Source organism: Esox lucius, chromosome 22 (assembly GCF_011004845.1).
Source record: "Esox lucius isolate fEsoLuc1 chromosome 22, fEsoLuc1.pri, whole genome shotgun sequence".
NCBI lineage: Eukaryota > Metazoa > Chordata > Actinopteri > Esociformes > Esocidae > Esox > Esox lucius.
In genome coordinates this window covers 14,487,418-14,505,433 of record NC_047590.1, presented here as the reverse complement: position 1 = coordinate 14,505,433, position 18,016 = coordinate 14,487,418, and the positions used below count along the sequence as shown (strand labels likewise).

Below are 18,016 nucleotides of genomic sequence, written 5' to 3'. Positions count from 1 at the left end.
GAATTCTTGCATAATAGTTGTCTAGTTATTCAGGCATAATGTTGGTCTAATCACAGGAGAGAATATTTTTCCTCATCCTCTCAAAGTCTTTCAGGTGCTTCTGTCGAGCCACTCTACAATAAAGACCTGATTGACGGAGTCCTGTTGAGAGGGCAGGCTCTCCCAGAAACTGTTAAGCTCAGTTAGAGTGGCCATTGGATTATTAGTCACTACTCTGACCAAGGCCTTTCTTGCCCGGTTACTTAGTTTGTCAGCCAGCTGTAGGAAGAGTCGTGGTGGTTCAAATCTTCTTCCATTTCACACTGATGGAGCCCACTGTGTTCCAGGAAGCTTTCAGTGCTTTAGCAATTTTAACCTGCTCCGGATCTATGTCTCAATACAATTCTCTAAGATCTAAGGACCCGGCCCCGGATGAAGCGGAAGAAGATGAATGAATGAATGAAAGATCTAAAGAGTGCTCCTTGGACTTCATGGCTTGTTTTTTTTCTTCATATAACTGTGCAACCTTATACAGACAGGTGTGTGCCTCCTAAATCATATCCAAATCAATTGCATTCGCTACAGGTGACCAATCAAGTTCTGGAGACATCTCAAGGATGATCAAAGGACATAGGATGCATCTCAGCTCAATCTGGAGTGTCATGACCAAGGGCCTGAATATTTACGTACATTTCAATTTTCCATAACATGATTGTGTATATGATACTAACAACAGTATCATCACCATAATATAATTAATGGCAATCCCCATAGGCAATGAGCAAGGCACCCAGTACCGATCCCCCCACGAAAGGAAACACAGAGCCAAACAGGTGGAGGCAGGGGTGGTGGGTGGATTTGCACCTGCATGCTAGTACAACCATCAACACATATGTTGAGTGACCGGACGATTAAATGGAAAGGTTTCAAATCCAATATAGTAATATAGTGATTCGACGTCAGCTGATCGTCGCAGGCCAATTACCACTGAACTGGCTATGCTGATTTGGCTCCTCAGCTCATTCAAGTGTGTCATTGCAAAGGAAGCAAGTGCTTATGCAATCAATTATCTGTTATATTATTCTGTTATATATACAATTTGCTGATTTTATTTTTCACTTTGACATAATGGATTTATACTCCTGATTAAATCCATTTTAATTCAATGTCTATCAAAATATGTGGAAAAGTCCTAGGGTGAATTCCTTTGAGGGACACTGTATATATACATATAGTTCACCGAACAGCAACAAAGACCTGAGCTGCTTGATTGGCAGGGGAGGGGCTTGTTGTGTGAAGCAGCTATAAGAGTAGAGGGAAAGGGTCTAGAACTGGATGAAATTATAAAAACAGGCTTTTCAAAATAAATCTCTCGCAGTGAGGATACTACGTATGTCAATATTGTGATGTTGACCTGAATTTGATTATTTGTTCAGCCCTTGTGCATGTGTGCCTACGTGTGCATGTGTGCCTACGCGTGCATGTGTGCCTACGTGTGCATGTGTGCCTACGCGTGCATGTGTGCCTACGTGTGCATGTGTGCCTACGTGTGCATGTGTGCCTACGTGTGCATGTGTGCCTACCTGTGCATGTGTGCCTACGTGTGCATGTGTGCCTACGCGTGCATGTGTGCCTACGCGTGCATGTGTGCCTACGTGTGCATGTGTGCCTACGTGTGCATGTGTGCCTACGTGTGCATGTGTGCCTACCTGTGCATGTGTGCCTACGCGTGCATGTGTGCCTACGCGTGCATGTGTGCCTACGCGTGCATGTGTGCCTACGCGTGCATGTGTGCCTACGCGTGCATGTGTGCCTACGTGTGCATGTGTGCCTACGTGTGCATGTGTGCCTACGCGTGCGTGTGTGCCTACGTGTGCGTGTGTGTGTGGGAGATGGAGGACGGGGAGGGAGGAGAGAGACATTTTACTCCTCCACTCCCGGAAAATTCTAATTGTACAATGCCTTATCTTCCTTCAAACCCCCATTCATAAAACTCTGCAGGGCTGTGTAATTTCCACACAGTCTGCTTAATTCCAGCTCAAATCTTAATCTCTACTCTGTCAGTAATTTATGGAAAGAACAAGTGAAGAAAGGAGGGATTTGAGTAATGACATCTCTAAAGTCATCGTTAAGGACGGAACGAGTCGAGGCCCATGGCGCTATGTCTCCCACCATTCCTACCTCTACTTTCTAGCCCTGACACTGTTGGTGCTGTACGTCAGAGACAAAAACGGCTGTTCCGGCTCTGTGTTCCGATGACCAGATTCGCATGACAGTAAAATGCATGCCCAGTCTATTGCTGCACGGAATTGGCCCAGATAACCTGTACCTGTACTGCTGATGTGGACAGAGTACGGTTGCTTCAAATGTCTCCGACAAGGAACGTTAACGTATTTCAGTCCCTCCGGGTCCCAGTTATTTTGACCGTAACACAGCCTTAGCCTATAAAAGCATATATATACAGTGGATATAAAAGGTCTACACAACCCTGTTAAAATGCCAGGTGTTTGCGATGTAAAATAATGAGACAAAGATAAATCATGTCGGAACTTTTTCCGCTTTTAATGTGACCTATAATGTGAACAATTCAATTGAAAAACAAACTGAAATCTTCGAGGGGTAAAATGAAAAATAGAAACCTTACAATAACCTGGTTGCATAAGTGTGCACACCCTCTTATAACTGGGGATGTGGCTGTGTTCAGAATTAACCAATCATATTCAAACTCATGTTAAATAGAGGTAATTACACACCTGCCATCATTTAAAGTGACTCTGATTAATCACAAATGAAGTTCAGCTGTTCTAGTAGGATTTTCCTGACATTTTCTTAGTTGCATCTCAGAGCAAAAGCCATGGTCCGCAGAGAGCTTCCAAAGCATAAGAAGGATCTCATTGTTGAAAGATATCAGTCATGAGAAGGGTACAAAATAATTTCCAAAGCATTAGATATGCCATGGAACACAGTGAAGACAGTCATCATCAAGTGGAGAAAATATGGCACAACATTACCAAGAACTGGACGTCCCTCCAAAATGTATGAAAAGATGAGAAGAAAACTGGTCAGGGAGGCTTCCAAGAGGCCTACAGCAACATTAAAGTAACTGCAGGAATTTCTGGCGAGTACTGGCTGTGTGCTACATGTGACAACAATCTTCCATATTCTTCATATGAATGGGCTATGGGATACAAAAAAAAAACATCCAAGCCCGGCAGCAGTTTGCAAAAACAAACATCATGTCCCCCAAAAGCACGTGGGAACGTGTTATAGTCTGATGAAACCAAGGTTGAACTTTTTGGCCATAATTCTAAAATGTATGTTTGGCGCAAAAACAACACTGCACATCACCCAAAGAATAACATACCCACAGTGAAGCAGGGTGGTGGCAGCATCATGCTTTGGGGCTGTTTTTCTTCAGCTGGAACTGGGACCTTAGTCAGGGTGGAGGGAAATATGAACAGTTCCAAATACCAGGCAATTTTGGCACAAAACCTTCAGGCGTCCGTTAGAAAGCTGAAGATGAAGAGGAAGTTCACCTTTCAGCATGACAATGACCAAAAGCACACATCCAAATCCACAAAAGCATGGCTTCACCAGAAGAAGATTAACGTTTTGGAATGGCCCAGCCAGAACCCAGACATGAATTTAATTGAACATCTGTGGGGTGATCTGAAGAGGGCTGTGCACAAGGGATGTCCTCGCAATCTGACAGATTTGGAGCGCTTTTACAAAGATGAGTGGGCAAATATTGCCAAGTCAAGATGCCATGCTAATAGACTCCTACCCAAAAAGACTGAGTGCTTAAATAAAATCAAAAGGTGCTTCAACAAAGTATTCATTTAAGGGTGTGCACACTTATGCAACCAGGTTATTGTGAGTTTTTTATTTTTCCCCCTCAAAGATTTCAGTTTGTTTTTCAATTGAATTGTTCACGTTATAGGTCACATAAAAGGTGGAAAAAGTTCTGACATGATTTATCTTTGTCTCGTTCTTTTACATCACAAGAACCTGGCATTTTAACAGGGGTGTGTAGACTTTTTATATCCACTGTATACAGAGGGTTATGGTGCTGTAAAAAATATATAACTGGGGAAAACACTGTTTATCCAGGTCAATCTATCAATCTTGGGCCAGTTAGTCACTCTGTAGACAGTTTCCTGACAGCGGGCTGAGTGGTTCGGGATTGAGATCGAAGAGAGGAAGAATTATGGTCATTTCCTTCTCCGGAAATCTGCTGAGGAAGTAGTGAGACAACCTTGGAGTATACTGTCGGCACAGGCAGTGTGCATGGAGAGTACTGAAGTACTACTTTTGGGTGCTCTTAATATTTAGCTGACAGTGCCCATTGACCTTGATTGACCTTGATTTTTTAGTCCTAGGCTAGGGGTAATCTGTAACCATGAAACCAGGCCCTAAGGTACAAATGGGCTACGGCTTAACTTAAGCACTAGGTAGAGGGCTAGGGAATGCAGAAAATGGGCAGGTGGAGAAGACGTGCTCTTTAATTTGTAACGTTGTCTCCAGTAGATGGCTAGGATTGGCACCAGGTATGATTATGAAGAACCTGAGGTAAAAGGACCATGGCGTATAGATAAATGAGGGATAGCTAAGTAGCTAATACATTATGCATATTACACTGGTGGTGCTTGACATGTTTCGGTCTATGTCTATTAAGTCTTTCTGAGTGCTTTCACTACTTGTAACTGACTCAGGGCCTTGCCACCTCTCCCATAATCCAAACCTCAGTTTTTAGGTTAAGAGATTTTCCCAGAGCAAAAGTGAGCAATATTTCTATAGCATTTGTTTCCTTTTATATACTTAATCGAGCATGTCAAGCACAGTAGGTCCTAATAGAATATTCCCAAAATGTGCAAATCCAGTTTATTTGGTGCTCAAGAGAGTATGCTCAGTGCTCAAGAACATATCTGACAGGCGGTCAATACTATTTCAAAAATGGTCTACAATAGGCTACTGATGACGAATCTTACCTGTGTGTGTCCTTTGGTGTGCCTTTAGGTGCGAACTCTTGGTGTAAACCTTCCTGCAGCCGTTAAACTGGCAGCGATGGACCCTCTTCTTGTTCTCAGGGATATCCCCCACGCCGATCACACACGTGCCCCCGTGCTCTCCATCGCTGTGCCCCCCTGTGTTCTGGCAACCCGCGGGCAGGGGCAGTGCGTGGGCCGCCACCAACCTGGCCGCACTTATCCCCACCTTCCTCGCCACCAGTTTGAGAGTGAGCGTGCCATCTGCAGACGCCGTCAGAGTATGGGGGTGGGGCTTGACTAGGTGGCGGCCCAGTTCCGGGGACGAGGGCGGGGTCAGGGAGGTGACCGCACTAAGCTGGGCAGGGTGCACCCCTCCCCCTCCAGATGTTAAGCCCGCCCCTTCACCGACGCCAGGCTTGGCTGACTTCAAGGCCCCAGCGAGGTGCTTTCGGGAGGGGCAGGGCAAGGGTGGCAGGGGAGGGCTTGGTGGGTCCGGGAGGCTGGGGAGGAGGGGGTCCAGTAGCTCCTCTTCACTGTCCTCCTTCACGTAGGTCGGGGTGAGCAGGCAGTTGAGCTCTTCGTCGAAGAAGTCTGACAGCCTCTTGGGCTCCGTCTGGAGATAGCGTTCCAACTCCAGGCACGTCTGAGTAGAACAACGGAGAGGAGAGGGTTAATCAGCATACAGACACTCCCACTATTCATCTTAATGAATCTTCACATAAAAAAACACATAACTTCAGCTGAAGCACCTCCCACACTGAATCGCTATACTGCAGACTTCCGATTCACCGATATAGTGTATAGAGTGTTCCACCAAAGCTAAATCAGATATATATATATATTTATTTTTTTTCATCATTCACTTAATTAAACCCGTGACAACTCACGTAATTATCAGCCAGAGCCATATGTCGAGAAAGTCCTGACACGGCGGTTGTATTTTCAGAACACCCCAATCCACCATGGATAGTGGCTATCAGAATCGGTGCCGCGTCACCACCAGATCCACGTTACCTGGCCAGGCAGCCCTGCAGAGATGGCTGATTGCACGCTGATTGATTACAATGGCTGGAGTGAAGAAAGGATCCGTGAACCTCGGTCGCCTGCCTCCCTCCTCTTTCTCGCACACATAAACACGTGCAAAGCGCAGCTCGGTCTTTAAGGATCACAGATAAGCCGCACGTGCAGTTTCACCGCGCACAGATAGGGGACAAGGCAGATTTATTAAGCCATCAGTCTTAGGGGCGTTACAGTTCAGCCATACGCTAAAGTAACTGAATACTCCAACATAAACCTCCTGAACAGGCCTCGGAGGCCCTCCACAATTACGTAAAAAGACTGCCCTGGCTCATTAGCAGGGGAGACAGTGTTGGATCGGTGTTGCAGGCACAACGTTTAGACACAGCTCAGAGCTCTTTGCACAAAACAATAAAGGCATTGTGTTTGATCAGCTAGTGCCTCTCTCCACCTTTCTGATAGCTTTGTGTTGTGTTTGGCATGTAGTGGCTAAAGCACTTTGACAGCAGGAACGGGGGAGAACAGCTCCACCTTGCCCTTACTGCTGGCCATTTCACCTGAGTGAATGGAGAATGACAGATAGCTCCATTATAGAGGCGAAGGGTGTTCAGATAGCGTACATCTGACGTCTAGTTCATAGAACTACTCTCTTGTCATTTATTTGTGTTCTGCTCTCTAAAAATAAAATGGTAGAAATTAGTTTTTATGTTTTTTTTTGTTTTGTTTTTATCTGTTGCTGGGTGATATTTCCAGGAATAAAGGGATTTAGGGAGAAAAAGAAATGGGTTGTTCAACTCATTTGCATATTGACATAAAATGAAAACGCACCCCCAAGAATGTCAATAAAGAAATGCTGAGAAACTGTCTTTGTCATCTGCTATAGTGAGGGCTTTGCTTTAAGACGCTTTTCAATAATAACCTTTTCCATGGATTTACTGTTCCCTTGATTACGATGGTCATTGTCAAGTGTAATTGTAATTTACTCAATCAATTTAGAAAGGCAATTTAGGTGTGTGCAAAATTCTGAATTGCTAAGAGAATTGTACACTACATTCTTCACCAAATTCAAAGACAGAATGATCACCAACATCAAGCTATTGGCCTAAAAATGCTGACACTGGGAGCTTAATTCTGTGCATGTATAGTTCATGATATGGACATTTCAGCTTGAAGATGAATTTCAAGCTTTGCTCTACATCTCTGGCTTTTCCCTTCTCTTTCTGTTCCCCCTCCTTTATGAGGTTATGAGTAATTAGCAGTTGAAACGACCCAGTAAAAGGGGAATTTCTGATGATGGAAGTGTTTTTTTTGCATGCAAAAGGCAGATAGGCCTAGTTAGAGAGAGGAGGAAGACAAAAATGATATGGAAAAGGTATGGATGGAGTGGGAGGAGAGGCGAGGGAGAAGGCGGGTTGAATAAACGAGGGAGGTGTGTGAATTGAAAGAGGAGGGAGAGAGGACTTGACTCGACTCTCCCAGTTGGGGGTAAATCCAATCCCGAGCCTGTGACATTTACCGTAACGTTATCCTCACAGCAGGCTTACACACGGTCAGAACAGCCTGGACTCTTAATACACACCTTGGGGATGTGAGCGACGGGGCTGCCCTGTACTGACTTTACTATAATGCTTCAGTTCAATCATAGTAAATGTAGGAACCTGCTGGTCAGCGATGTGAGTTCAGCTACTGTTGAAGAGGTGAACTGGTCATGCGATCCCATTCACTGCCTCTCCAGAAGTGGACCCCCTGCTGTCCCTACACATTTGAAATCAATGGATTGGGAGTTTTAAACATCCACAGTATTTCATATAGTAGTCCTTTCCTTTTACACTCTGAAAAGCAAGGTGGCTCGCTGGCCAAAAACCGTGCATGTTTTGTGTGTAATGCCATCCAATGCAAATCTTTTTCTATTAAAACACAATACATTGTATGGCTTAGTTGCGGTTGGTTCATGGTGTACACATGTTTTTTGAATAATAATTTGTTCCTGCTGTAAGGTACGTAAGCGAAGAGTGCACACTTCAGACACAGGGGCAGAGAACGGGGAGGCAGAAAACGTGCATAGGGAGTGTATGGGGAGGTGGTGGGTTCGATATATGGGTAGAAGGCAGAGGATTTGAAGTGGAGATGGAGGGGTAGGAGAGGCAGCAGGCTGTGATCCGTCTTATCGCACCTCTCCCCCCTTCTCTCTTTCTCTCCACCATCAGCCATAACTGCCTGTTCTTCTCTATAGCCCCTTGGGGTGGTGACATTAAAGGAATATTTTTCAAGAGAAGGACAGTTGTTCAGCTCTTTCTGTTGATGTGTATGTGTGTTTGTGTTGTGTGTGTGTGTGTGTGGCTGTGTATCTTTATCTTAATGTGTGCGCGCTCCATTAAGTGTGGTTCTTCAACTTCAGTGGCTGTGCGTGTACGTGTTTGCACGTTTGTGTGCGTGTACACACGCAAATGTGTTTGTGTTTATTCATATTCATGCAGGCAGTGTGTGTGGTTTTCTTCTCTTTGCCTAGTTTAGAAACACGGGCGTCCCTCTGAGGCTGATTCCTCACAATGGGCTAGATAAAGAGGAGATAACAGCCCACTTACGTGCTCATAGACTGACAATGATCTACAAAGTCAACATGAATTGGCTCCGCACAAAGACGTCTTTAAGTCTTTCAGGTTTAAAGCATGGAATTAAGGCAACGTTATCCATTGACCTCCTCCACAAGCAAAGATGAATCTGTCTAATCCAGCCATTTACAACAGAAAAATGATACTGCTGCGACTGGAAATTAGAATTAGAACGTAGATTATAATAAATGGATATTGTTGTAGAGGCATGCATCGTTTGTAAGAGAAGTGGAATTTATTAAAGGCCTACACGTGTTGGTTCCTGCACTGTAGAAAAGTGAAGCTGCAACGCTGTGATCAAATTAAGACCCTGCAACTGTAAGGGTGCCATATATCTGTGTCCACAGCCGAAACCTGAATCCACATCTTGGGCAAGCAAAAGTACCATGATATGACATTTTGTCCACTAACCTTTTGGCAGAGCTGAGCTATGTGCTACTTAACAATAGCCTATTTAGACTACAACGATTGTTGTAAAAAAAAAAACTATTATTCAGACCCTTGACGTTTCCTCATTTTGTCATAAAATGAAATCAAAATGGATTTAATTAAGAGTTTCTGCCACTGATCAACACAAAAACAGTCCATAATGTCAAAATGAAATCAGCATTTTTTTTATGAATGAAAACAGAAAATAATTAATTCCATAAGTATTCACTCTCTTTGCTATGCCACCTGAATGAACAGTGGTGCTATCAGTTGTCTTTAATGGTCACCTAATAAGTTGAATAGAGTCCACAATAACTGTAAAAAAAAACTAATCAGGACTGTAAAAAAAACCTAGGCAGGAAGACAACCAAGAGACCAAGTGGAAAAAGATTGTATTCTAACAGAGGTTCTTGGCCTCAACGCTAAGCACTATGTTTGGTGTAAACCTAACACTCCACATCATCCTGAGAACACCATCCTGTTCTGAAAGGCATGTTGGTGGGAGCATCATGCTTTGGGGATGTCCCTCAGCAGTAGGGCCTGGGAGAATGTTCAGGATTGAGGGAAGGAAAATAGGACTGAATGGAACAAAATAAAGATTCAGAGCAAACAGGACCTCAAACTGGGGTGACAACAACCCAAAGCACTCAGCCAAGACAACACTGGAGTGGCTTCTGGACAAGTCTGTTAATTTATTTAAATGGCCCAGACAAAGCCTGGACCTCAATCCAATTGAGAATAAGTGAAAACAGTTGAAAATTGCTATTCACCAAAGGTCCACATGTGTACAGATGCAAAGCTGGTAGAGACTCATGGCTGCCAAATGTGCCTCTACCAAATACTGACTAAAGAGGGTGAATACATGTAATCAATTATTTTCTGTTTTTTAATAGTAATTAATATAGAACAACTAATCACATTTTTCACTTTGACATCAGGACTTTTTTTGTGTTAATCAGTGGCAAAAATCTACTTATATTAAAATAAAATCCAAGGGTGGTGAATACTTTTGCGAGCCACTGTACATACTACATCAATGCAACAACAAACCTCTGGCTTGGCCAGAGGTATGCCTTAAGGCGCAAAACATGCACACGCTGCTCTTTGACAGACACCTGACCCTGAAGGAATATACGCTTACTGACTGTTGTTCACCTGCTAACTATCTCCGCCGAACAAGTGCTTTTACTGGTGGTATTAGATGTTTTTTTGATGATTTGGTTATACGTGGAATGGAAAGGACTAAAGAACCTTCCAACTGCCCTGCTAATTTCACTCCAATACAGCATTTACAAAGGCATCGTCTGTCGAGCTCTGTAGCCTCGGGGACTGTCTGTCAAGGAAGTGTCCCACTTTAGCCTGGAAGGTGACAGGAGTGACTGTGTACATTTTCACCCATTTACACAATACATTTTCTCAAAAGCGAATCTGGCCACCAGTGTTGTTCATCTAAATCAAACGATTGTGTAAAATCGTGTATGCTGAAAAATGCCACCGTGTATAAAATGTACGGCTGGCGAACAAAAGGGCTAGGAGGAGCTGTACCCAAACACACACACACACACACACACACACAGCAGTCACAAAACACAGATAGGAGGGGGCCCCAATGCAGGTAACCAATGCAGGTAACCAATGCAGGTAATCATTACACAGACACTCACCACGAACAGCTTTGCACGTATTATAATTACATCTCCGAACACGGTTTCACACAAAGCAGATCGTTGTTACACAAACACACTCACAAACAGTCACACAGGCAAACACATTAAACACACACCCCATCGCACATAATTGAAATTACACTTACACACAGTCCCACATACTACACACATACAGCAAACCCCTCCTAGGCTAGCTAGTATTGTCTAATCTCACCCTTAAAAAAAGGTTCTCCTTCTCCCACTTCTCACACCAAGCTAGACATTTGGCAGCGGATTACAGAGACAGTGAATCATGTGTCACATGCAGAAGTGAGAGAAGCTTAAAATACCAATTTACAACACCATAGAGTTCATGAACAGGCATGGATGAACAAGATAACAATGTTGTTTCCTTCTATGTGTACATAGTACATTTAAATTATCTACATTGTTCACAAAGTAGCCACATCCTGCTACTATCTTAGTGTGTCCTGCTGCAATACAACTGTAACCAGTCTATCTCTGTGGCTGTCGTACGACATACCTGTTGGCCATCTTTCTTTCCCACCCCCACGGGCACCACTGGGGCTCTCACTGTAGCTACATGGCATTGTACCAGGACAGCCCACGCTATTCCTCCTCTCACCTCCGCTAACACTCTGCCTAGCACACAGCATGCCATTAGCATCAAAGCACTAGCAAAGCTGCCACCCACCACCCACTGTCAGCAGCCTGGCTAACTGCACCGACGTCTCGTTAAAAACTGAGGTTAGCCTATAAAGCGAACAAAGGGCCCAATAGACCCTCCGCTGAAGGCCAGAACGCATATGTTACTTGAGGTGAGGCGGATATGGGCTGTTAACATTGGGATGATTTAATCCTGTTGCTTCTGGCGTCTGGCCATAGACAGTGGCATGGAAAGCGGTATCAGCTCTGTGAATTCTTCAAGAAGTGGGTCGTTTGTCAAGTCAGGTGCCTATCCTGTCCGCCAGCGAGAGGCGTTTCGTTTTGAAACCATGCTCCTTCTGCATTGGATTTTTACCGCTGTTCTTTACCGTGCACTTTGGGTATGCCGAGACATGTACATTTACACATACACACGCTCAGATTCTTATTAACTTTTCATTGCATTACACTCAGCCCTGTGCTTTCTGCATGTTTCTGTACTGGGTGAGTATGGGTTATCGTATTTCGATGTGCTGCCTTTTGGGATGCACTCCGCCCCAGTCAGCAAGCCATTGATCCCCTGTGAGCCAGCCCATCACTCTGAGGTGACACCACCCAAATGACCATTGTCCAACAGCCTGACTCCAGCCATTTGGCCGCCTGCCTCCCTGCACTGTGTGTGTGTGTGTGTGTGTGCGCGCGTGCATGTGTGTACACTGACACAACCCCAAATCAATGGGAAATGATGCGGTGGTGCGTGATCTCATCAGCAGTGGCCCTCACGGCCCACAGAGAGGGTAATTTATGGCTTCGGTGAGCAATACTTAGAAACATCCCAACCCCCCCCCCCCCCCCATACTCTTGCCCTAACCTGCACTGATCTCAGCCAGATGAGGATCTGAGAAACTGTAGAGTACCAGTCAGAGTTCAAGGAACAGAGAGAGCAGCTAGCAGCACTGGTGTGACTGACTAGACTGTTCAGAGACAGAAAGATATTGCTCCATTTTCCTCCAGTGTGGATCTGAATACAAGAACGCTTCCACTATGTCCATTACCCTTTTTAAACTGCGCAGCCAACCCAAGTCTAGCCAGATTTATGTTTCACAACGGAGGTTAGAGGTTAGCTTCAGCAACGTCTAACAGCTTTCGTCTCCACTAAAGCGGCGCTAGAGACCAGTGCAGCCAAGCAGAGCAGAGAAGTGAGAGGCGAAGAATGCGCCATCATCCCATCAGGAGAAAGTCATTTACTCATTGACTAATGGGCCTCTTCGGGCGACACTGCCTCACTCACATACTGTACCTTCAATGTAGATAACAGAGCAGTGGGCTTAATTACACACAAAGGCCCTTATCGGAAAAAATTACACTCACAATATAATCTCAGCCCCCCCCCCCCCCCCCCCCCCCCAACTCAGAGCTCATCTTCCTCCAAAGACACCGGCCGCTGAAAGTAAGACACATATCAGCTAACTGTTCAAGCCCATCCGCTCATCCAACGTTTCCAGATTAGTCAATAACATTAAACATCGATGCAATTAACAAGTCAATTTCAGGCTTTGCCCGGAAACCTGCTGCCGGAATAAGGCCCGTAGCTACCTTGTTGCTAATCAAGAAATCACACGTCTGCACAGAGGAGCTTACAGGGAGAGTCACATGGGCCAGGGATATCGCACACGCACACACACACACTCACACACACACTCACACACACACTCACACACATACACCAATCCACTACGCTGACGCTAAAGCAAAGTCAGCATTCAGCCTAAGCAAAGGAAAGCTTCAATCAAGGAAATGGCTGAGGTCAAGCATCCAATGGGACATTTTCTGGCCACTTTTTGAGGTCACCGTCTGTGACTGGGTCTTCGCAGGGGAGCACAGATATAGACAACCCCACCAGGAATCTATAAACTAAGACAATGAGTCTCAGAGAGGCGAAACACATCAGCGGTCTCTCTTTCCTCTGGGGAAAGGCCAGAGAGGGATCGCAGACCTGGAGACCTTTGCAAAATGGAGCGGGAAGACATTTCCCATTGCTTCCCCCGCCGCCACGCCGTTATCTACTCACCGCTGCGACCCCACACATCCTTCTTCAGCCAATGATCCAGCATGGCAGCCAATTTCAACTGCCTGCAGACTTGGCCGGCATCCTCAATGGCCCGATGGGGCCTTGGTCAAGAGGAGCGCACTACGTAGGGAATAGAGCACCATTGGGGACACAGGCCGGGGGCTTAGACTGCAACAATGCCCGGCACCGTTAGGCCAACGTAACTATTCAATGCTAATCTCAACAGCGGAGCGTAATCCAACAGAACTTGATACGTGCCGTCAGCATACAACCGTCGGCATGCGATCTGACACGTCTCGCGCTCGATGGACAGACTGACTGGAGATGCAAATCCTTCGAGGAGAAAAGAAAATGAAAGACGAGCGGAATTGCTGAGTTGCTACTGAATGTATTCTTCTGAAGAACAGTCTAAATTGGTTGTGGCGTGCTGTGAAAACGCCTGCGTGTGCTGGCAACGGATTGAGGATGGAGAGGACGGGTGGGGGGGGTGAAAGAAAAGGAGGAGAGGGGTAAGACCAGAGGGTGGCGGGAAGAAGAGGCTAGACTATGGTAGAGAAATGGAAGTGGAGAGGAGGCTTGCCAAGCCCAATGTATAATCCCAACGACTAGAGCGATGTTAGTGAAGCTCAGAGGGGAGAGGATCCCTCTCTCTTTAACTGGCTTTGGTTGAGCTGCTGTTTATCGGTGCAGTGACTCGCCAAGCGGCCCCCCTCAGCTGCCAAATCCACGCTAATCTAATCAGGAAACAGCAATTCCCATTCAAACAGTAAACCGGCCAGAGAGCATTAGCCCCTCCCCTCACTGAGAGGGTTGAAGCAGGATTGGTTATGGGTTGGGTGGGAGACAAGCGTTTTACACCGGGGTTAACAGCTTGTGGTGGGGATTTGGGGTCGTCTGTATGGCGGATGTGGGGACCCCATTGTGAGCCACAGGCTGGCTAATCTTCATTACCGCATACGGGGCAGATAGAATGGCACTCGCCTGGAAACTGCGGCGAAACAAAAGAACTGCAACAGCTGGGGGAGGGGTTGTTGGGGGGGGGGGGGGGGCAAAAACAACAGAGAAAGAGAGGGGTGAGATAAAGAGAACAGCGAACCGGAAAGAGTCGGCTTCCTCTTCATACAGTTGCCACTCAAAAGGCTTTGTGCAGATACAGAATGGGCACCCAAGTCACGTCGTCCAGAAAGGAGAACTGGCAATTGTGGCACACTGGCTATGCGCAGATAAGGAATATTAGGGTTCCTTTCTGTCTGCTGCACAGTTTTGCTTGATTTGCCACGGTAAAATGACAAGCCACCCTCAGACACCCCAGCAGTCAGTGGGAGGGTTGGGTCAGGAGATGACGTCTGCTGATATCCCACCACTGTTTTGCTGAAAGGTGTTTTGTAATGCTGTTTCACAGTCAAAGTCATGGGGCTTTGCCAACCACAGATTGGGATACTGAGATATGCCCCTACTGAGGTTAACCGGGGGTCAAGAGGGGAAAGGGTAGGAGAGCAAGTCCTGATAGGGCCTCCATGGGTCTGGGTTCAAGTTTATGAGGTCAAACTTGTTTACATGACTGTGTAAGTGCAAATTCCCTCCCCAGATTGAACCTATTACTGTATAAGCCGGAAAAAGGAGGCGCTTTACAGTTTCTTCCCCATCGTCATTCACCAGGAACGCTTTCAAAACAAACCTGAGGAACACAGATTAGCCAAGCTGCTTAAATATTGAAGGAAAGACGTCTCTGCTGCCACTGCAGCAGGCTCGACTCCAACAGATAGGATGGAAAAAGAAGTGTTCACTGCCGACTGAGGCCTGTTCTGTGGGAGGAAGCACGCAATGCTGGCTGGACCCGCTCAACCCTCATCTGCCCTTAGTTTTCCTCCTCAGTGGAATGCCGGAACAGAGTGCAAGCACTTTGAATCGCAATTTCATTTCCATAATTGAGCCCTCTTACAAGTGGAGATGGAAGTAATACAACTGCCGTTGTTTGGCTGCATTGGCCACTGCTGCTTACCAACGTTTGTGTGTGTGTGTGTGTGTGTGTGTGTGAGCTGTCTGTCAGATGGACGCAGGGCATAGTGTGACTCAGAGGCTATGATACTGTAGTCTGTAAACACACGTTTCTGTTTCTTCGGCCATCTAAACAAGACACTTGACCTATAGTCAGTGGAAAACCCTCAGAGCGGGAATCTGTAGCTGAAACAATAACAAAGCGTGCTCACTGACTGTTTCTGTAAAAAGCTAACAGATGGGGCAGAAGAAGTGTAACCAATCCTATATGGACATAAAAGGAATGAGCATCCATGATATAAACATTTTAGTTTGAATTGTTTTGACTGTCTAGCAATTTATTTCCTTGCCTTTGCCTAGAAAAACTGCCAAGATAAGAAAATCTGATTTTTGGTTTCTAACAGTCAATAGATGAACTTAATCAATATAAAGATTCAAATGTATATGTATCAACTCCAACTGCTTCCTATCCAGACTCATTTCACTCATTGACCCCTCTGTTTTGTAAGCCTGTGTTTTGTTCCAGGCTTGTTAGACTTTTTGCAAGCCTGTGTTTGATTGATTCATGGAATAGGTCCCTGTCCATTTTAAAGGAAAATAATGCAATGATGTACAGTACCAGATTTTCACTGGTACTGATAGAAATGCGTTGTAAAATTCAAAAGTGCCTGATATATTTGTTCACAAAATCAGTTCCATATGTTTACAGTTCCAGTCCCAAATCCCCATCCAATCTAATCCACAGATAAACATATTCAGTCAAGGAAGATGTTGTGAAGACATCATTTGATGGTGTTTGGATCGTTGGTTACAATACAAGTTAGTTTCCACTTCAGTCAGGGCAGCGCAATGCCTAAAATGTTATTACAGTGTCTGTCAGACTGCTGAATCAAAAGAATCTGTAAACGTGACCTCATCGCAAACCAAAATGCGACTTTTTCCCCAACTCCCCTTTCCAAAACCCATATCTGGTCTAGTATTCCCCGTGTTTGTTTACTGCTTGTTAAGAGCAATGCACTTTGCACTGACAGATCAGTCAGGTGCTGGAGGGAGCATTAGAATGAATAAATGCTTCCCATAACTGACCCGTGTTCAACAATGTGCTCCATGCTGCCTGCTCGTTGGAGCTATTGGTGCCTGTTTCGAAGGAAAACATCCACCTGTAGTTAAGTTGCAGCGTGTTTGTAGCAGGTCAAGATTAAATAATTCACACAGTGATTTAAGTGTACACATGCAGCCTGCTCCACTGAATCCAATAGAGTAAGTGGTCGCAACCAGCTGGGACTAGCACGCATTATAATTGTGTACATAGAAGTAAATAGGTTTATAATGTACACGTATACCCACCCACAGAAATCCACTGCCTTGCTGATTAGCATACAGGCAAGTGCACAAGTCTGTGCCCTCAAAACATGCACACACACACACAGTCGTTCAATCATTCTTTCCATTCCCACACAAACACACACAAGCCCTCCTTCCCCCCTACAAAACTCTCTCACCCACAAGAACCCACACACACACACACACACACACACACACACGCACACAGTCCAAAATTATTGATGGTCTCTCTTATGAAACACAGCCTTCTCCCTGAGGTAATCCCGGAAACATCACCAGGACTAAAATAGCTAGCGACCCAAATAACTTTTCCTGGGTTGGAACTGTCTGAGTCGGCCGATGTTCGACCCAAGTCATTTGTTTGACTTGGTAATTAATTTGCTATTTTTTTACAACCAGATGTTTATGGCCAATCTAGGGCAACAGTGTACATGGAAGTGGTGGTTAAGGGAGAAGCGGCGCCACAGGAAACACTGTGTTGCCTTGTAGACGGAACATCATAGATTTGTCATAGATTTGTTCAGACCGGTGTGAGGAGATGACAGTGAATAAGATAAAGAGGTTGAAGGTTATCCTATCAACGGCGTACTGGTATAACAGTGAAACAGATCAGCCATACTGTGCAAAACCATGGGTGTCAGAAGTGGACACTGACAAATGATTCTACCCACAATTCATTAAATCACTGGGGATGGTCTGAAGACTTTTAGCTGTTACCGGCCGAGTTTGTGTTCGTTCGACAAGGCCACTCCCCTCTCCTTTATTCGTAGCAGCCCATTGGTGCTTTTGTTACAGTGTCTGTGTATTCCGTAAACCTCAATGAGAACGATCATTTTAAACCTAGGTCTAGTGCTACCTCCCTGAGCTAAAGTCCAGGCATCACTTTCTTCAGCACTAGCCTACCTCTGTCTGTTCCACTAGAGCTGGGAGCAAGAAACAGGGAGAGATGGGGAGAGGACATAACGCCGAGGTCCTGACACACTCTCTGACTGGAAAGCGGCCAGGTCGTGTTGGAGAGGAGGAAACGATTACTCAGACCATATGGAAATTCTGCTGGGTTTGCATATTGGGCCACACAGCTGAAGGCACACAGGCACACACGCAGACACACACACACACACAAGCACATGTTTGTTTTACTATCTTTGTGGGGAAAAAATTCCTGTAAATACAAAAATCTCTAACCCGTAACCTGAATGCTAACCTTTACCCAGATCCTAACCCAAAATCCTTAACTTAAACCATACATCTTACCCTCTTGCTGGG

General features: G+C 45.3%; 1 protein-coding gene across 2 annotated transcripts in view; it reads right to left on the bottom strand.

The window, feature by feature from the left end:
* The window catches only part of LOC105023143 (Krueppel-like factor 7), a 35,696-nt gene that overhangs the window by 9,053 nt on the left and 8,627 nt on the right, over positions 1 to 18,016 (bottom strand). Inside the window, exons 1-2 of one of the 2 annotated variants that reach the window (XM_020042091.2) lie at positions 5,855 to 5,971; positions 4,968 to 5,610 (exon numbers count right to left, since the gene is read on the bottom strand). In XM_020042091.2, the coding sequence (XP_019897650.2) occupies positions 4,968 to 5,610; positions 5,855 to 5,875 (664 nt within the window). In that variant the 5' untranslated portion in view covers positions 5,876 to 5,971. Of the gene's footprint in view, positions 1 to 4,967; positions 5,611 to 5,854; positions 5,972 to 18,016 lie in introns of those variants that run through there. The other variant, XM_010892098.3, reaches the window with a different exon arrangement.